The sequence below is a fragment of the Loxodonta africana genome, chromosome 13 (assembly GCF_030014295.1).
Source record: "Loxodonta africana isolate mLoxAfr1 chromosome 13, mLoxAfr1.hap2, whole genome shotgun sequence".
Lineage (NCBI taxonomy): Eukaryota > Metazoa > Chordata > Mammalia > Proboscidea > Elephantidae > Loxodonta > Loxodonta africana.
In genome coordinates this window covers 10,202,976-10,220,124 of record NC_087354.1, presented here as the reverse complement: position 1 = coordinate 10,220,124, position 17,149 = coordinate 10,202,976, and the positions used below count along the sequence as shown (strand labels likewise).

At 45.7% G+C, this 17,149-nt stretch overlaps 1 protein-coding gene across 4 annotated transcripts in view; it reads right to left on the bottom strand.

The window, feature by feature from the left end:
• The window catches only part of MTMR10 (myotubularin related protein 10), a 75,732-nt gene extending 67,563 nt beyond the window's left edge, over window positions 1–8,169 (bottom strand). For 3 of the 4 annotated variants that reach the window (XR_010323745.1, XM_064296226.1, XM_064296227.1), the window contains exons 1-2: window positions 7,768–7,899; window positions 6,685–6,745 (exon numbers count right to left, since the gene is read on the bottom strand). Coding sequence is in view for 2 of the 4 variants with exons in the window: in XM_064296226.1 (XP_064152296.1) it covers window positions 6,685–6,745; window positions 7,768–7,836 (130 nt within the window). In the remaining 2 variants the exon portion in view is untranslated. Of the gene's footprint in view, window positions 1–6,684; window positions 6,746–7,767; window positions 7,900–8,139 lie in introns of those variants that run through there. The other variant, XM_064296228.1, reaches the window with a different exon arrangement.
• Window positions 8,170–17,149: the final 8,980 nt, after the last annotated feature.

Here is a 17,149-nt window from a genome sequence, read left to right as displayed (position 1 = left end):
GTATAGACAGCTCCAAAAGTTCTAAGGTTCTATAGATGAAGTATAAATCAAATGCTAAGATAATATACCCAACTGGTTACATTGTTCGGGGTCCCAAAGGCACGTTACGAATCCTGTAGTCTTTCAAAAGCAATGTATTTGTGAATTAAAGTACAACAAAAAACAGTCTACCATCACTTATAAAGCCTATCTACCAAAAAGAATTAAAAAGAAAAACCATGAACACTCAAAAGACAAGATCTCTGCCTTTGGGGGATTCACAATCCAACTGAGAAAATAAGACTTGCAGCGAGGAGGAAAATAGCCAAACTGTGAACACGTAAAAAATAAATGAGACAGATAAATACCATGGCTGTTTTCCAGACAGGTCACAGTGGCACGCTTTTCTGAAGTGATCATAAAAGGCTCTGACAATCAATGCATCCGTTATGGACCTAACAGTCCCCCCCTCAGTAACGAAGGTGCTGGTGGCGCTGTAGATGGGGAGAGGAAAAACTGAGTGGATGCACAGCCCAAGCACATGGCCAAGGCTCAGCGAGCACTCAAGACTCAGAGCACAGGTCATCTCCTGAGACACCTTTCCTGAGACCGCTTCTTCCCACCTCACCAAATCTGGTTTAGGTGGCCTTCTTCTAAGCCCTCACAACCACCTCTGCTGTCCTCTACTGAAGCATTTCCCCACTGAACTGTGTCTAAGGGCAGGATTCCACCTTTTCCAGCTTTTTGTGCCTCTGCCAAGAAGCATCAAGCACACACTCAATACCTGCTGAGCAAATTAATTCATGATTGTTAGCTCTATCATTTCAACTCTTACTCCTTCCTACCTCATGCTGTCGTTAGGCATTGTCGAGTTGGTTCCGACTCACCGCAACCCTATGTACACTGCCTGGTCCTGCGCCATTCTCACAATCGTTGTTGTTTGAGCCCACTGTACCCCGTAGATACTTAAAATGATTCTGTTCCAAGGGTCAGAGCAGGGCAACAGCCATCAAACTCAACTCACTGCAAACCTCCCATCCTCATCACAAAGCCACTGGCATTCAACCAGCCTCTGCCTAAGCATGGCCAGCAACAGGAAGTCCACTGCCTCCCAAGACATTCTATTTTCTGGCAGCTGAAACTGTTTGAAAGTTCCTCCTCAAGCTGGGTCAAAATCTGTCACTGCTGTGAAAAGGGCTGAGGCAAGGACAGAGCTCCTTCTGCCTCACTAGGGAACTCCCTTTAGGCTGATATCCATTCCACCCTCAATCAGCTCCAAAGGCATAAATCTGTGTTCTGCCACCAGCAGTCAGGTCAGCCATGCCGCCAGGTGGCTAAAGGCATAGCCTTGGAGTCAGCCCAAATCCTGGCTATGCCCTTACTAGCCGCGTAACACTCGGTAAGCTACTTCACCTCTGTAAGCTATAGTTTTCTCATCTGTCACCTGAAGATAAACTGGTACCCTACCAGATAGGGTTATGATGAGAATTAACCTGTAAGATATACTAGTTAAGGATCTTAGTTGGAAGTGTCAGAAACACACTTGGAACTGGCTTAATAAAAAGGGGATTCTGTGGCTTTTTGTTAGCTGGGCCTCAAGGAAAATGGAGCCTAGCAACTGAACGCCATCCAACGCTCCCTGAGTTCTTGCCTCTGCTTCTCTCAACACTGACTGGACAGGTTTTTTGGAGCTATGGCCACTGGCAGCATTTACCAAAAAGGATCTCTTTCCTTAGCTCTAATCTGAAAACATCCAGAGGAAGACTGTGCTCATGCCTGCAGCCTGGGGTGGGTATTTGTTTGCTGCCCGCACTAGAACCCGAGGCTGGGAGGAGATGAGGAAGACCAAACTTGTCAAAAAAGGAAGGGCACATTTTTCAGAACACAGTGGAAGGACTCCTGGGCAGACAGAACAACTGACGTTCCGTGTTTGTAGGCTGATTAATTGGCCCTATCACATCAGAAGGAAACCCTGGCGGTGTGCTGGTTAAGAGCTGCCGCTGCTAACCAGGAGGTAAGTAGTCTGAATCCACCAGGCACTCCTTGGAAATTGTACGGGGCAGTTCTATTCTGTCCTGCGGGGTCGGTCGCTAGGACTCGGAATTGACTCAACAGCAACGGGTTTTTGGTTTTGGTTGTAAGATAAGAATCTCGTCCAGTGGCTTTCAGTTTAGATTTCACAGATCAGGTATACTATAAAAATAACTCTGGGTGCCAATACAGAGGTCTCAATCCTTTAGGGTGCTAAATAAAAAAAAAGAAAAAAATTTAAGGCCACATCTACAGTGTTGACATGTTTAATAAAAGAACATATCTATACCAAAGAACTAAGAAGAGCATGATCTTAGAATAAAGGACAATCCCTTGAATGAAATAAATGTAGCTTCATGAAAAAGCCACATTCTTCTTAATTTTCTCATTTTGACCAAGGACTGGTAAGACCTTCCTCCAGATCTGACGTCAGGCCCTGCCTGGAATCTGGGAACCACTGATCCAGGTGGCATCCTTCTCTCTCGCCCACAGGCAGCTTGGAGCTTGCACCAGCCCATGCTGCAGCAAAGGTACTCAAGCCTCCATCACCCAGGGGGACGCAGGTGCTCCCTGAACTGATCCACCAAGCACAGCCCAGCACCCAGGGGGATGCAGGTGCTCCCTGAACTGATCCACCAAGCACAGCCCAGCACCCAGGGGGATGCAGGTGCTCCCTGAACTGATCCACCATGCACAGCCAAGCACCCAGGGGGGACGCAGGTGCTCCCTGAACTGATCCACCAAGCACAGCCCAGCACCCGGGGGGACGCAGGTGCTCCCTGAACTGATCCACCAAGCACAGCCCAGCACCCGGGGGGACGCAGGTGCTCCCCGAACTGATCCACCAAGCACAGCCCAGCACCCGGGGGGACGCAGGTGCTCCCTGAACTGATCCACCAAGCACAGCCCAGCACCCGGGGGGACGCAGGTGCTCCCTGAACTGATCCACCAAGCACAGCCCAGCACCCAGGGGGGACGCAGGTGCTCCCTGAACTGATCCACCAAGCACAGCCCAGCACCCAGGGGGGACGCAGGTGCTCCCTGAACTGATCCACCAAGTCAGGAGCTATCGAAAAAAAGACATGAGCACAGCCTGGCATTACTTGTTCTTAACCTATGCTCGAACACACACACACACACACACACTCTCTCTCTCTCTAAAATTTACACACTCATCCCTCCCTCATTTTCAAAATGGATTGGAGTAATTTTGCACATACACAGTTCAGTTGTTAAAAGAATGAGATCTGTGTAATGATGGAAAGATGGAGAGAAACCGTGGGCAAGGGCTGGCTGCTCTGACAAAAACCAGCTGCTGTTAAGTCAGTTTGACTCATGGTGACCCCGTGTGTGTCAGCAGAACTGAGCTCCCCAGGGCTTTAAATGACTGATTTTCAGAAGCAGATCAGCTGGCTTTCCTTCCAAGGTACCTCTGGGTGGACCTGAATGTCCAACTTGTTGATTAGCATTTGCACCACCCAAGGAAAAATACTACATTTCAGCTCTAGGCTCTGATACAATTCTCTCAAGAAGTTTGGCTCTGAACTGAGAGCAAGCTGAGATGCAAGGCACCAAAGAACAGTCTTCCTCTCGCTACTAAATCTGGGAGCTGAGTGTGTGTGTGTGTGTGTGGGAGCTGAGGGTGTGTGGGAGCTGGGGGTGTGTGTGTGTGGGAGCTGGGGGTGTTTGGGAGCTGCGTGTGTGTGTGTGTGTGGGAGCTGGGGGTATGTGTGTGTGTGGGAGCTGGGGTGTGTGTGTGTATGCTAATAGTTTAAGCACGTGGTCTGAGGGATCCTTTCATTCAGTCATTTACTCAATAACATCGGTGTCTATCACATTCCAGGCACTGTGCTCAGGCCACAAAGTTGAATTAGTACAATTTATATATCTCAAAGAGTGCTATGAACCTGGGAAATTGAGAATTACTAACATAAACCATAATCTAAATTAAATCACTAGTCATTTCCTTCTATTCACATAATAAAAGATGAAGATCACTTTTAATTTAGCCTTGTTAAGTTCCAACTGAGCACGTGGTGACTACACACAAATAAACAATTGACTCTGTGTTCTAATTTTCATCTGCTTACTGAATTAAAAGTTCACAGTTCAGGCAACTGAATTAGAATATTCTTGAACCCAAGGTAATATGCCAAAACATGACATGCAAGACTATATCCCTGAACAATTGCTTCTTGTCCTGTGTGCCTGTGTAAAGACATAGGTGACCTGGCCAAGTCTTCTCTTGGTTTCTGACAGTAATGAAGGGCAGAATTCTATTACTGAAGCGCTCTTAGTAAAAGCCCTAGCCTAGCCTAGGTCTTTGGATCACCAATGCTGCAGTTACTACCACACGCCTTCCACATCTCACAGGTAGAAGAGTAGGCTGCACACCCAAAGGAAGAGCAACAGTGGTTCTAGCAGCAGTCAGAGATGTGACAGGAGAGGTGAAGCAGGGAACGGAGACTACAACGGGGCACCAGACAGAACACAACCAGGAAGTGTGTGGGATAGGCTGGGATGAGAAGGTAAGAACAGAAGGGTTGGTTGGGAAGGAGGGCAAAAGACATGGCAATCAGGACTGGTGAAATGTTCTGCATGGAATAAAGTGAAAACAACACTGGGTGATAGCAATCACGTATGCGTATACAGATTTTAACTGCGATGTGGCATTCAGTGGAAGAAAAATATAGGTCAGAGAATTCCTTAATGGGCAGCTAAAAGAATACCCAGATTTGGCTGCTATTTCTAGGACAAGTAAACCACTTAGAGTCAGGAATCAGGTTTAAAATCTTCCTCAGAAAATTATGACGTTTTAATAGAAACGTGAGTTTTTGGAATTCTACAGAAGGGATGTGCCTTCAATGAAAAGCTTCTTTAAGCTTATCAATATTTAGCAAAAATTTTTCATAAGCATATCTTAAAAAAAAAAAAAGAACCAAGCACTATCATTTGCAGCTAAGATCATGCTGTTTATCAGTGTCAAACCACACTATTGGGAAAGGGGATCAAAGCCTAAGAATCCAGCCTGTTCAGACAAAGTAAAGAAAACCAAAGTTCAACAGCTCCCAGGCATTCGAAGTGAACGCTGTTTCCCATAACTGCCTTTAAATGCCTGGAGTGATTAAGACTGAAAGAGAGCACACACAGGGAGGAAAAAAACACCCATTGCCATGGAGTCAATTCCAACACACAGCAACCCTATAGGACAGAGTAGAACTGCCCCATAGGGTTTCCAAGGAGCGGCTGGTAGGTTCAAACTGCCAACCTTTTGGTTAACAGCCAATCACTCTGACACTAGGGCTCCACAGAGGGTTACTTATTAATTCTATTGTCATTTTGAGGGAAAGTACAAAGGGTTAACGAGTACACTTTGCTTGGGTAAAAAGCATTAACAAAATAAAGGGAAAATATAACTCCAATAAATAAGTTAAAATATTTTTTAAGAGTTAGTATCTAAAACATGGAAGCACCGGTTAATGTTTTTAATGTGTGTCCCTACTTAATATTTAAAAACTTAAAGTACAAATTTTAAAGTTTCCATGTTTTTCAAGTACCACCTACAAAGTTCTAACCATTTCTAAATCTAGCATTGAGTGAAAACTCTGAGGTTTTAAATGTTAATAGCAGCCATAAGCTGGTATTTGATTATATTTTAGGTTTAAAACAGGTTTTCCTAAGTATCCGGATCCTCCTCCTAATAAATCATATTAAATAATTGACTTTCCCTAATTATTATGTAAGGAATGACCTAAAGCTAAACCCCCGCCTACCATCAACTACCTCCTCCACCTCTCAGATAAATCTTGTTCTAAAGAAGTCATTCCCAACTAGGAGGAGGAGATTTTGCCCCCCCAGGGGACACGTGGCAATATCTGGAGATGCTCTTGGTTGATACACCCGGAGGGGAGGAGGGGTGCATTCAGTGGGTAGTCAGGGATGCTGCTAGATGTCCTACAATGTACAGGACAGCTCCTTACCCCTCAACAAAAAATTATCTGCCCCAAAATGTCAGTAGTGCCACTGTTGAGAAAAACCCTGCTCTAAGCTGAAAAACCAAATTTGCAAATACACCTGACAACTTGAAAAAATAATTGCCAAGTAAGTAACCCAAACTTCATCAAGCTTTCTTATTCGTACAGAGACACAGATGTAATAAAGGCTGCTTTTTTTTTTTACTACCAAAATCCATTAAAAATGAGAACTGATCATTAATCATTAACGCACGAAGTTGCAGAAGACCGACATAAAGAATAAACACTTTTTTCACTACCTAAGCAACTAAATTTTTTTTAAGCAGCTAAAACAACTAAAATCTTTTTACGCAACTAAGCAACTAAATTTTTTTTTTTTTTTAAGCAACTAAAGACACACTGCCTTTCAAAGAGAACATCTCAGGAAGCCAAAAAGAGAGTGAGTCTTTTCAAGGTAGCTACACTATTGACAGTTTCCTATGATCCTTCCAACTTTCAAGTATCAACACTAATCAGCTGTTATCTTTTGTTGCTGTTTAGTTTTATTCAACATTTTAATTTCTTTTTCCTCTCAGTCATTAGACTTTTAACTGGAAAAACTTTAAAATACAGGAGGGAAGTTAACTACAGGGTACTAGTGGGTATAACAATCTTAGACAAAACACATTTCTAAAGTATCTATTAGAACTCTAACGTTTACCTGGCAAAAGGACTGGCTCCAGTTTTTTAATCTTCGGTTCCGAATTAATCTTATCATCAGTCTGAAAGACATTCGCAAAAACAAACAAAAATCAAACTTCTTCGCAGTGAGGTGCTAAGGAAAATTGACTTCCTAGGTAAGAACACACGCCCAGTCACATACTCCCCGCCTTAAAGTCTCTCCCGTTCACTCTCTCCTTTTTCCACCTGCTCACATCGACTCGGGAGCCCGGCGGTAAACGCAGGAAAGCCGCCTGTGCCGACTCCAGGTGCTCGCTCATGCACAGCCACCGCCTCCAGGTGCCCCCAGCGACCGCCCCCAGGTGCCCCCGGCCACCGCCCCCCGCTGCCGTGCCAGGTGCCCCCGGCTACCGCCCCCCGGTGCACCCGACCACCGCCCCCAGGTGCCCTACCAGGTACCCCCAACCACCGCCCCCCAGTGCCCTCCCAGGTGCCCCCAGCCATCGCCCCCAGGTGCCCTACCAGATGCCCCCAACCACCGCCCCCCGGGTGCCCTACCAAGTGCCCCCAGCCACCGTCCCCCGGTGCCCCCGGCCACCGCCCCCCGGCGCCCCCGGCCACCGCCCCCAGGTGCCCTACCAGGTGCCCCCGGCCACCGCCCCCAGGTGCCCCCAGCCACCGCCCCCAGGTGGTGCCCCCAGCCACCGCCCCCCGGTGCCCCCGGCCACCGCCCCCAGGTGCCCCCAGCCACCGCCCCCAGGTGGTGCCCCCAGCCACCGCCCCCCGGTGCCCCCGGCCACCGCCCCCAGGTGCCCTACCAGGTGCTCCCAGCCACCGCCCCCCGGTGCCCCCAGCCACCGCCACCGCCTATCCACAAGACGCGAAAGGCGAGAAGCGAAGCCCAGCCGCCGAGGCTCCGCCGAGTCCCGCCACCGGCACACCTCCCCCCGGGGCCCGGCAGACACACGCTCCCCAGCGCGCCGGCTCCGGGCTCCGGAGGAGGGGCGTCTCTGGGCTCCGACAGCCGCGCGGACGGGGCGCGGAGACGGCGCGGCCTCGGGGGTCCCTGCGCCGGCGGCTCCCCGGAAGCGCCGCAGAGGGGCGCCGGGGGAGGGCTGTTTACCTGCGGCGGCGGCAGCGGCGGCAGGAGGTAGGACCTGAAGGTGGGTCTGGGCGGCCTGAGGGAGAACATGGTGCCGCCGCCCTTTCGCGCCGGCCCCGACGCAGCACCGGACCCGCCGCGGGGCAGCCGCAGCGCTGACGCCGCCCGACGCCGCCCGACTCACGGCTCCCTGTGTGGCCGCCCAGGCCGGGTCTGCGGCCGGGCCGGCCGGGGCGGACTGACGGGCGGGGACACGGCGGAGCGCCCGCCCGAGCGGGGAGGAGCCAGGGCAGCGCCGGAGCGACGCGGGCGCCGGGGCCCATCCCCGGCTGGGGCGCAGCGCCCCGCCCCGAGAGACCGCGTGCGCAGGGCCGGCAGCGGGCGGCCGCTGACCTCTAGGTCGCTCCGGCGCCGGAACGCAGGACTCGTGCCTGCGCTTGCCGCCCGGACCTCAGCGACGGCGCCGGGGACCGCGGAACCCGGTGGCCATCTTGAGGGCGCTCCTACGGCGGCCTGCGGGGGTCACGGCGACCCACGGGGACTACGGCGGCCCGCAGGGACCTACGGCGGCGCGCAGGGGCCACGGCAGCCGCGGGAGGAGGTTTGCGACGGTGGTGCGTTGCAGTCTGTCCCGACTGCCCCGCGGACCCTCCTTTCCGGGGCAGTTCCCGTGACTGCTGCTCGTTAGTTATCAGTCCGGGGCGATCTTTGTTTTTTCGAGTCTTGGGAAGGAGTTCGGGGTGGAGGGAAAGGGCCGTGGTGCCGCCGACTCGGCCAGTCGGTCACGCTTTGCTCACGGTGTGTGAGGGACCGTCACGGGGGAGTGGGCGGGCGCGGCCGACAGTGACCACGATCGAACGTTCGGCGCGGTCTCTGCCGCACGCGATTAGGGTCCATTCTCGGAGGAGACTCTTCCTTCGCTTCGTCTGTTGTCATGGCGCAGGTCTTTGACCCAGGGATGCCTACTCCCTGCTGGCGTCCACGGGATGCTACGACTTGTGTGGTCTGTGGTTGAGAGGACCGTGGACAGATAACATTGGCAGGTAGTCCGGATTCCTCACTTTTAGTTCATCAATTTCTACCCTCCTTATTAAACACTGGTGTCTAAAAAAGATAATAAACTGTCTTTCTTTTCATGGCCATCCTCACGTGTAAAGTTGCTAGTGAGCAAATAAATGGTCAAAACCGCAAGAAGATAAAGTCCCTAGCGGCGTGGAGAGCTTCAATAAGCTTTAAACCAAATAATCTGCCCATTAATTGCAAAGAAAAGCGAATTTCACTATATCAAGCGTAGGACATTTCTGAACTTTTACCATATTTCTGACCTGGATCAGCCTTTGGAGAGGAGGGGTTAGGCATGTTAAATTTGGGGGATTTAGCGTTTTATTATTACTTAAAATTAAAATTTATCATTTTATTATTACTGTCACGGGGAAGCTCCAATATTGTCATATGGATCACAATCATACTGACAGGTGTTGCTAAAGGAAACATTAAAAAAAAAAGATTCAAAAAGTTGCTCCTTTTTTTCTGAAAATAATTTATCCTGGATCCAAAACTCTGTTGATCTTTCTGGTTAACCTGTTTGAGTACACATGATTCCATTGTGCCTAGGAACCACAACGTTAAAAACACTCATGTGTGAACTTTTTTTATGTTTGCGAAAATTCTTTGACTCCCTACGTTAAATAGATTTTTTCCCCACAAATACTCTTCAAGCGATAACTGAGTTTTTCTTTATATTGAAATTAGTTTTTCCATGATTTAGTTTCTGTTGTACAAATTTTCTTTGGATGCACAGCTCTGCAATATGTAACTGTACAGTTGAAAAGTGGAAAAACTGATTTCCCAATTTGTTATCAACCTAACACTAAACTTTATGGCATTTTCCGGATATCTAGTCTTGTAGCCTCTTCTGAGTTCCTGGTCTCCTTGACTACTCTGTACATTTGGCATAGTTGATCACCTCCCCCATTTGGTTCTAATGTCATTATTTTGTCCTGCTCCTCCTTCTATTTTTCTGACCACTCCTGTGTATCCATTGTCAGTTCTTCTAGCATGGGGGATAGATATTCTCTAGGAATCTCTCCTTTTGCCTGTCAAGAGAGGAAAAAAGCTAACATCCTGAGTACTGTTAGGTGTCAGGTATTTTACGTATTTATTCAGTCACTCATTCAATCAATTAACAAATTTGTATTGAATGCTTAACTTTGGACACTAGGAATTAAACAGTAAGATGAAGCTCCTACTTACATGTAGTTTTCATTCTGGATAGGAAGATATTTATGTTTAAAAATACTAATATATAAGATGTCAGGTGCTAACAGGTATCACGAAGAAAAAAAACATAGGAAGAAGATGAGGGTTCTATATTTCAGTTGGGAAGTATGTGGTCAGAGAAGGCCTTTCTGAGAAGATGCTATATGAGCAGAGACCAAGTGATGGACCAAGCCATGTGGTAATCAGGAGGAAAAGCATTTTGGGCAGAGAGGATAGTAGTGCAAATGTCCTGAGGTGAGAACCTGTGTGGTGTGTTTGAGGCCAGTGTGGCTGAAGCACTAGTGGGGGCGGGGCGGGGGTGGGGGAGAGGCTGTTGTAATAGTCCAGATAAAAGCAAGTGATGGTGGCAGCAGTGGAAGAGTTAGAAGTGCTTATACAAACAATGTCTCCAAAACTATGCCATTGCCTGAGTAGATGGTCTTTTAAGATAACTATTTAATAATTAAAAAAAAAAAAAAAAGTTTCTTGAAGGGAATTCTGGGAAAATGGTGGCAACAGCAGCACAGCTTTTTAATCTCCACATAAAAACAAAGTCTTAAAGGTTAGATGAGAAACTTAGAGAGCAATGAGTTTATGTTAATGGTGGTGGAATAATTTGGAAAAGGATATTGAGAATGGCTGCACAACTTGAAGAATGTGAAGTCACTGAATTATACATGTGGAATTTGTCAAAATGGTGTATCCTTTGCTGAGTATATTTTCACCAAAAAAAAAAAAGACAAACTTATAGCAAAATCAAAACCCCAAGTACAACATTTACAACAAATCTTAGTCAAATGGTATCCCAGTGATCTCCAAAATGTAAGCCAGCAGGAACAACTCCATAGCAGTCACAAGATGTTTGTGATACCAGCAAAAAGAATCAATGACACTTGTGGAGAACTCCAAACTATCCGAAAGGTATTCACTGGAAGGCCAAGCCAATCACGTTGAGAACAACAGCTACAACTAAAGAAGGAGAATTCACCTTCTCAAATAGCGTAAGAGCACAAGAGGCTTCTAGTAAGGTCTAAGGGGCTGGAGCAGTATAGCTATAGGAAGTCTTTAAGGTGACCTACCACGGCTTCCTTTCAGGAAGTGCTCCACATTGAGGACAAATTGCTGGGATGGAAACAGAATGGAGCAGAATAAAGATCAGGGAAAGAAAAGGTCAGGATAAAAGTGGAGGAACAGGAATTCTCAAAAAACAAGCTGACATTTCTTAATGCCACAGAGTAAAAACAGAGAGGTACTCTGTGAAGCCCCCCACATGTCCATCAGTTTGTTGTACTGTGGGAGCTCACGTGTTGCTGTGATGCTCGAAGCTATGCCACCGGTATTCAGATACTAGCAGGGTCACCCAAGGAGGGCAGGTTTCAGTCGAGCATCCAGACTGAGACAGACTAGGAAGAAGGACCTGGCAGGCTACTTCCGTAAAGAATTAGCCAGTGAAAACCTTATGAATAGCAGCAGAACATTGTCTGATATAGTGCTGGAAGATGAGCCCCCCAGGTTGGAAGGCACTCGAAAGACAACTGGGGAAGAGCTGCCACCTCAAAGTAGAGTCGACATTAATTACGTGGATGGAGTCAAGCTTTCGGGACCTTCATTTGCTGATGTGGCACGACTCAATCAGAAGAAACAGCTGCAAACATTAATAGTGGGAACATGGAATGTATGAAGTATGAATCTGGGAAATTTGGAAACCAGCAAAAATGAAATGGAACACATAAACATCAATATACTAGGCATTAGCTGAAATGGACTGGTATTGGCCATTTTGATTTGGACAATCATATGGTCTATCATGCCGGGAATGATAACTTGAAGAGAAATGATGTATTCGTCCTCAAAAGGAACATTTCAAGATCTTTCCTTAAGTACAAAGCCGTCAGTGATAGGATATCTGTACGTCTACAAGGAAGACCAGTTAATACAATTATTATTCAAATTTACGGACCAACCACTAAGGCCAAAGATGAAGAAATTGAAGATTTTTGCCAACTTCTGCAGTCTGAAATTGATCAAACATGCAATCAGCATGCATTGATAATTACTGGTGATTGGCATGCAAAAGTTGGAGACAAAGAAGAAGGATTGGTAGTTGAAAAATATGGCCTTGGTGATAGAAACGATGCTGGAGAGCATGTGATTGATTTTTTTCAAGACCAAGGACTTCTTCATTGCAAATACTTTTTTTCACCAACATGAAGGGTGACTATACACATGGACCTCACCACATGGAACAGACAGGAGTCAAATCGACTACATCTGTGGAAAGAGAGATGGAAAAGCTCAATATCAGTCAGAACAAGGCCAGGGGCTGACCGTGGAACAGACCATCAATTGCTCACATGCAAGTTCAACTTGAAACTGAAAAAAATTAGAACAAGTCCCCAAGAGCCAAAGTAGAACCTTGAGTATATCCCACCTGAATTTAGAGACCATCTCAAGAATAGATCTGACGCTTTGAACACTAATGACTGAAGACCGGACGAGTTGTGGAATGACATCGAGGACATACACGAAGAAAGCAAAGAGGTCATTTAAAAGAGAGGAAAAAAAGAAAAAGCGAAGTGGATGTCAGAAGACACTCTGAAACTTGCTCTTGAACATCAAGCAGCAAAGCAAAAGGAAAAAATGATGAAGTGAAAGAACTGAATAGAAGATTTTGAAGGGCGGCTCCAGAAGACAAAGTAAAATATTATAATGACATGTACAAAGAGCTGGAGAAAAAAAACTAAAAGGGAAGAGCACACTTGGCATTTCTCAAACTGAAAGTAAGATAAGGAATAGAGGGGCCCCCAAATCTGCAAACAAAGTAACAGGAAATGGGCCAGGGTGTAGAAACAAAGCCATTCCCTGGAACAATAAGGCAGAGTATCAGAAAACAGCCCACAAACTTCTTTAAAGTTATCTTGCAGAAGCAGCTAGATAAAACCAGCCTCGGGGACATGCACAAAACATCCACCTGTGACCGCTGTGTGATCTTCCACCAGGGCCAGTGAGGGGCTGCAGCCCCAGCCGGGGAATCAAACTCGGGGAGCAAGAGACTGTGCAGGTGTGACAACCCATAATAAGTCCTGCTATGAATCCCAGAGGTCTTCGGCGCAGGAGCCATCTTAGAAAGCTGCTGCGCACGCATCGTAGTTAACATATCCTCGCCTATGCCTATGAATAAACATGAATCTTTTGCAGCCCAAGAACTTTTAAAAACCCAGGCAAGTCTTTTGTTCTGTGAGATGGGAGTATGCGTTGCTTAGGCCCTCCTCGTCTCCGCTTGCAAGCCTCTTCAATAAAGATTTGCTCATGTGGAAAACTTTTCATGCCTTACCTGCTCATTCTTGATCAGTAAGAGGCAAGAACCTTATTCGATTCCAGCAACAAAAGAACTGAAGAAAAAATTCAAGCCTCAAGTTGCAAAAGTGAAGGATTCTATGGGGAAAATATTAAATGATGCACGAAGCATCAAAACAAGTTGGGAACGTATACACAGAGTCACTATAGCAAAAAGAATTGCCTGACGTTCAGCTATTTCAGGAGGTAGCATATGATCAGGAACCAACAGTACTGAAGGAAGAAGTCCAAGCTACACCGAAGGCCTTGGTGAAAAGCAAGGCTCCAGGAATTGATGGAATATCAATTGAGATGTTTCAAGAAATGGATGCAGCACTAGAAGTGCTCACTCATCTATGCCAAGAAATTTGGAAGGAGCTACCTGGCCAACTGACTGGAAGAGATCCATATTTGTGCCTATTCCCAAGAAAGGTGATCCAACCGAATGTGGAAATTATTGAACAATATCATTGATATCACACAAAGCAAAATTTTACTGAAGGTCACTCAAAAGCAGCTGTTAGCAGTATATCAACAGGGAACTGCCAGAAATTCAGGCCGGATTCAGATGAAGACACGGAACCAGGGATATCATTGCCGATGTCAGATGGATCCTGGCTGAAAGCAGAGAATACCAGAAGGATGTTTACCTGTGTTTTATTAACTATGCAAAGGCATTCGACTGTGTGGATCATAACAAATTATGGATAACATTGAGAGGAATGGGAATTCCAGAAAACTTAATTGTGCTCATGAGGAACCTGAACATAGATCAAGAGGCAGTTGTTCGGATAGAGCAAGGGGATACTGATTGGTTTAAAGTCAAGAAAGGTGTGCATCAGGGTTGTATCCTTTCATCATACCTGTTCAATCTGTATGCTGAGCAAATAATCCGAGAAGCTGGACTGTATGAAGAAGAACGGGGCATCAGGATTGGAGAAAGACTCAATAACAACCTGGGTTAGGCAGATGACACAATCTTGCTTGTGAAAGTGAAGAAGACTTGAAGCACTTACTGATAAAGATCAAAGACCACAGCCTTCAGTATGGATTACATCTCAACATAAAGAAAATGATAATCCTCACAATTGGACCAATAAGCAACAACATGATAAACGGAGAAAAGATTGAAGTTGTCAAAGATTTCATTTTACTATGATCCACAATCAACACCCACGGAAGCAGCAATCAAGAAGAAATCAAAAGACTCATTACATTGGACACATCTGAAAAGGTCCTGTTTAAAGCGTTGAAAAACAAGGATGTCACCCTGAAGACTAAGGTGTGCCTGACCCAAGTCATGGTATTTTCAATTGCTTCATACCCATGTGAAAGCTGGACGATGAATAAGGAAGACCGAAGAAGAATTGATGCCTTTCAATTGCGGTGTTGGCAAAGAATATCGAATATACCATGCTCTGCCAAAAGAACGAACAAGTCTGTCTTGGAAGAAGTACAACCAGAATGCTCCTTAGAAGCCAGGATGGAGAGACTGTGTCTTGGAACTTAGGGTGAAACAACTCAGAAGAGGAGGGTGGGAATGATTGCACAGCTTGAAGAATGTAATCAGTGTCACTGAATTGCACATGTAGAGATTGTTGAATTGGTGTATGTGTATTCTCAGCAGCAACAACAAAATAAATAAAATTTAGAGAAAAAAATCAGTAGAACCCATTCCGCATAAAAATAAGTGACAGAAAAGAAGTCAAATCCCATAGAAAATTATTACAGTCGTCCCTAGGTATTATAGGACCTAGGTATCCCTTGGTTCTAGTCATCCTTGGAAGTAATCTAGGACCCCCCATAGAAACCAAAATCCACGGAGGGTGTAATATTTGTTTATAACCTACGCACATCCTCCCATATACTGTAAATCATCTCTACTTATAGTATGTAATATAATGTAAATGCTGTGTAAATAGTTATTATACTGTATTATTTAGGGAATAATGACAAGAAAAAAAGTCTGACCATGTTCAGTACAGACGAGACCAGCGTAGGCCTGTGTAAGGAGGACTGTGTAATTAACAGGGAGGTAGAGAATTCCAGACACTAGCTTTATCTTTTTCAGACCAGCTTATGGAGCTGTTACAGATTCTCCAGTTTATCCTGAGAGACCTTTTTTCTAGAATATGGTAAAGGGCACTAAAAGGAAAGATTTAAGAATGAGGTAAAATGTGACGGCTCAAGTTAGTAATATGCAAACAAGCAACAGTTTCATTTTTTAAACAAATGCTATTCATTAAATTTCATAGCCCCACCACCCATGGAATGGTATCCTAGTCCTCAATGATAAATTCAGCCCAGTTTAGGGATTCTAATTTGATTGTCAAAATCTCATCCACGTTTTGAGGAAAAAGAGTCAGTCAGAAGGTATTATTATCTCTGATCTCTTCCGCATAATTTTGGCGAGCTGTCGTTGAGGAATGGGCCATGATCTCTCCCTTCCTCATTCTCTCTCTCTGTCTCCTCCCTTGCCAGCTTCTGGCAGCGTGACTGACGGCCTGTACTCAGATGAGAATGGGAGTGGTGGTCTCCCTTTTTGTGATTCTCTCCTTTTCCTGTCTGACACAGCCCCCAGCCCTATCACCACCAATTCCTGGATACTTGACACAATGATTCTTTCTGGGTTGAGGTACTTCACTCATTTAACAGCTGTCAGTACTTCTAGGCAATAGGCTGGCTCTGTGTGCTCCAGATTACCCGCCCCTCCCCCCCCCACCCAAGACCTTAAAATAGATGCTCTTGGAGGATGGGGAGAGCTCAGGGTCCGACTCTAACCTCTGAGTGTTGGTGACCTCTACTGCAGCTAGAAAAGACCCTGTTCTGCCCTTCTTTGGCCCTTTTTGTATAGACAAGAGTGATTGAGGGTGGTCATCTTATAGGTTCTGAGGGAGTTTTCCCCCTGCACGCCTGAATGGGCGTTCCTAGTACTATGGTAGGTGTTTGTTTGAAGGTACAAGTAAAAGGCCAACACCTTGTGTCCTCAGTCATGTGCTTGTCTCTGTAGTTCTTGACAATTCCCACCTTGAATGTGTATACTTTAAGTTTTAGATATAGCTTTGCACAAACAATTGCATAGATGGAGGTACAATTAATTTGTGTTTACTGTCAAGGACTCTATGACAACAGGAAAATACATATTGGATACTTTATTTTTATATATTGACAAAACTCTTGGTCACCTTAAATCATTAGGGTGTGATATTTGATACCGCTGTGCACTGTTTTCATCGTGTGACTTTCAAAGAATAGTAAGTGAGCTCTTATCAGAGCTAACAAATCGTAGCATCTAAACCAGAGGTAGGCAAACTAAACTAGCGTTCCTTTGAGTGAGACCTAAGAAACATGATGTCTACGGCTCCTTTCCACTTCTTACTTCTTGCACCTCATAATTTTCTTTTTCTTCTTCTCCTCCCTCCTTTGTTCTCCATGTTTGCTTTCTCTTTAATTTCTCTTTCTTGCATAGTTGTGTACTCCTTAAATGACCTATTGGTGGTGGCACCCGATGGCATTTCTTAGGCTACTGGGTGGCCCTCAGAAGTAAGGAGATTGTAGAATCTATGTATTGATTTATCTCTATTGAAGGGTTGTCACTTTCGTTTGATCCTATTCCAACTAAAACTCTTAAGTTTACTAACATAGGCTAACAAAATATTACTTTAAGTTTAGGGCACTACATTTTAAATTAATTAGTCCAAATTACCAAAAATTTTTAATGAAAACATTTTCAGAGATTTAGGTTGTTGAAATGGCCAAACGAGACCTATCAGTAGTTTTTATTTAAAAATGAGAGAAGTAAAGTCCA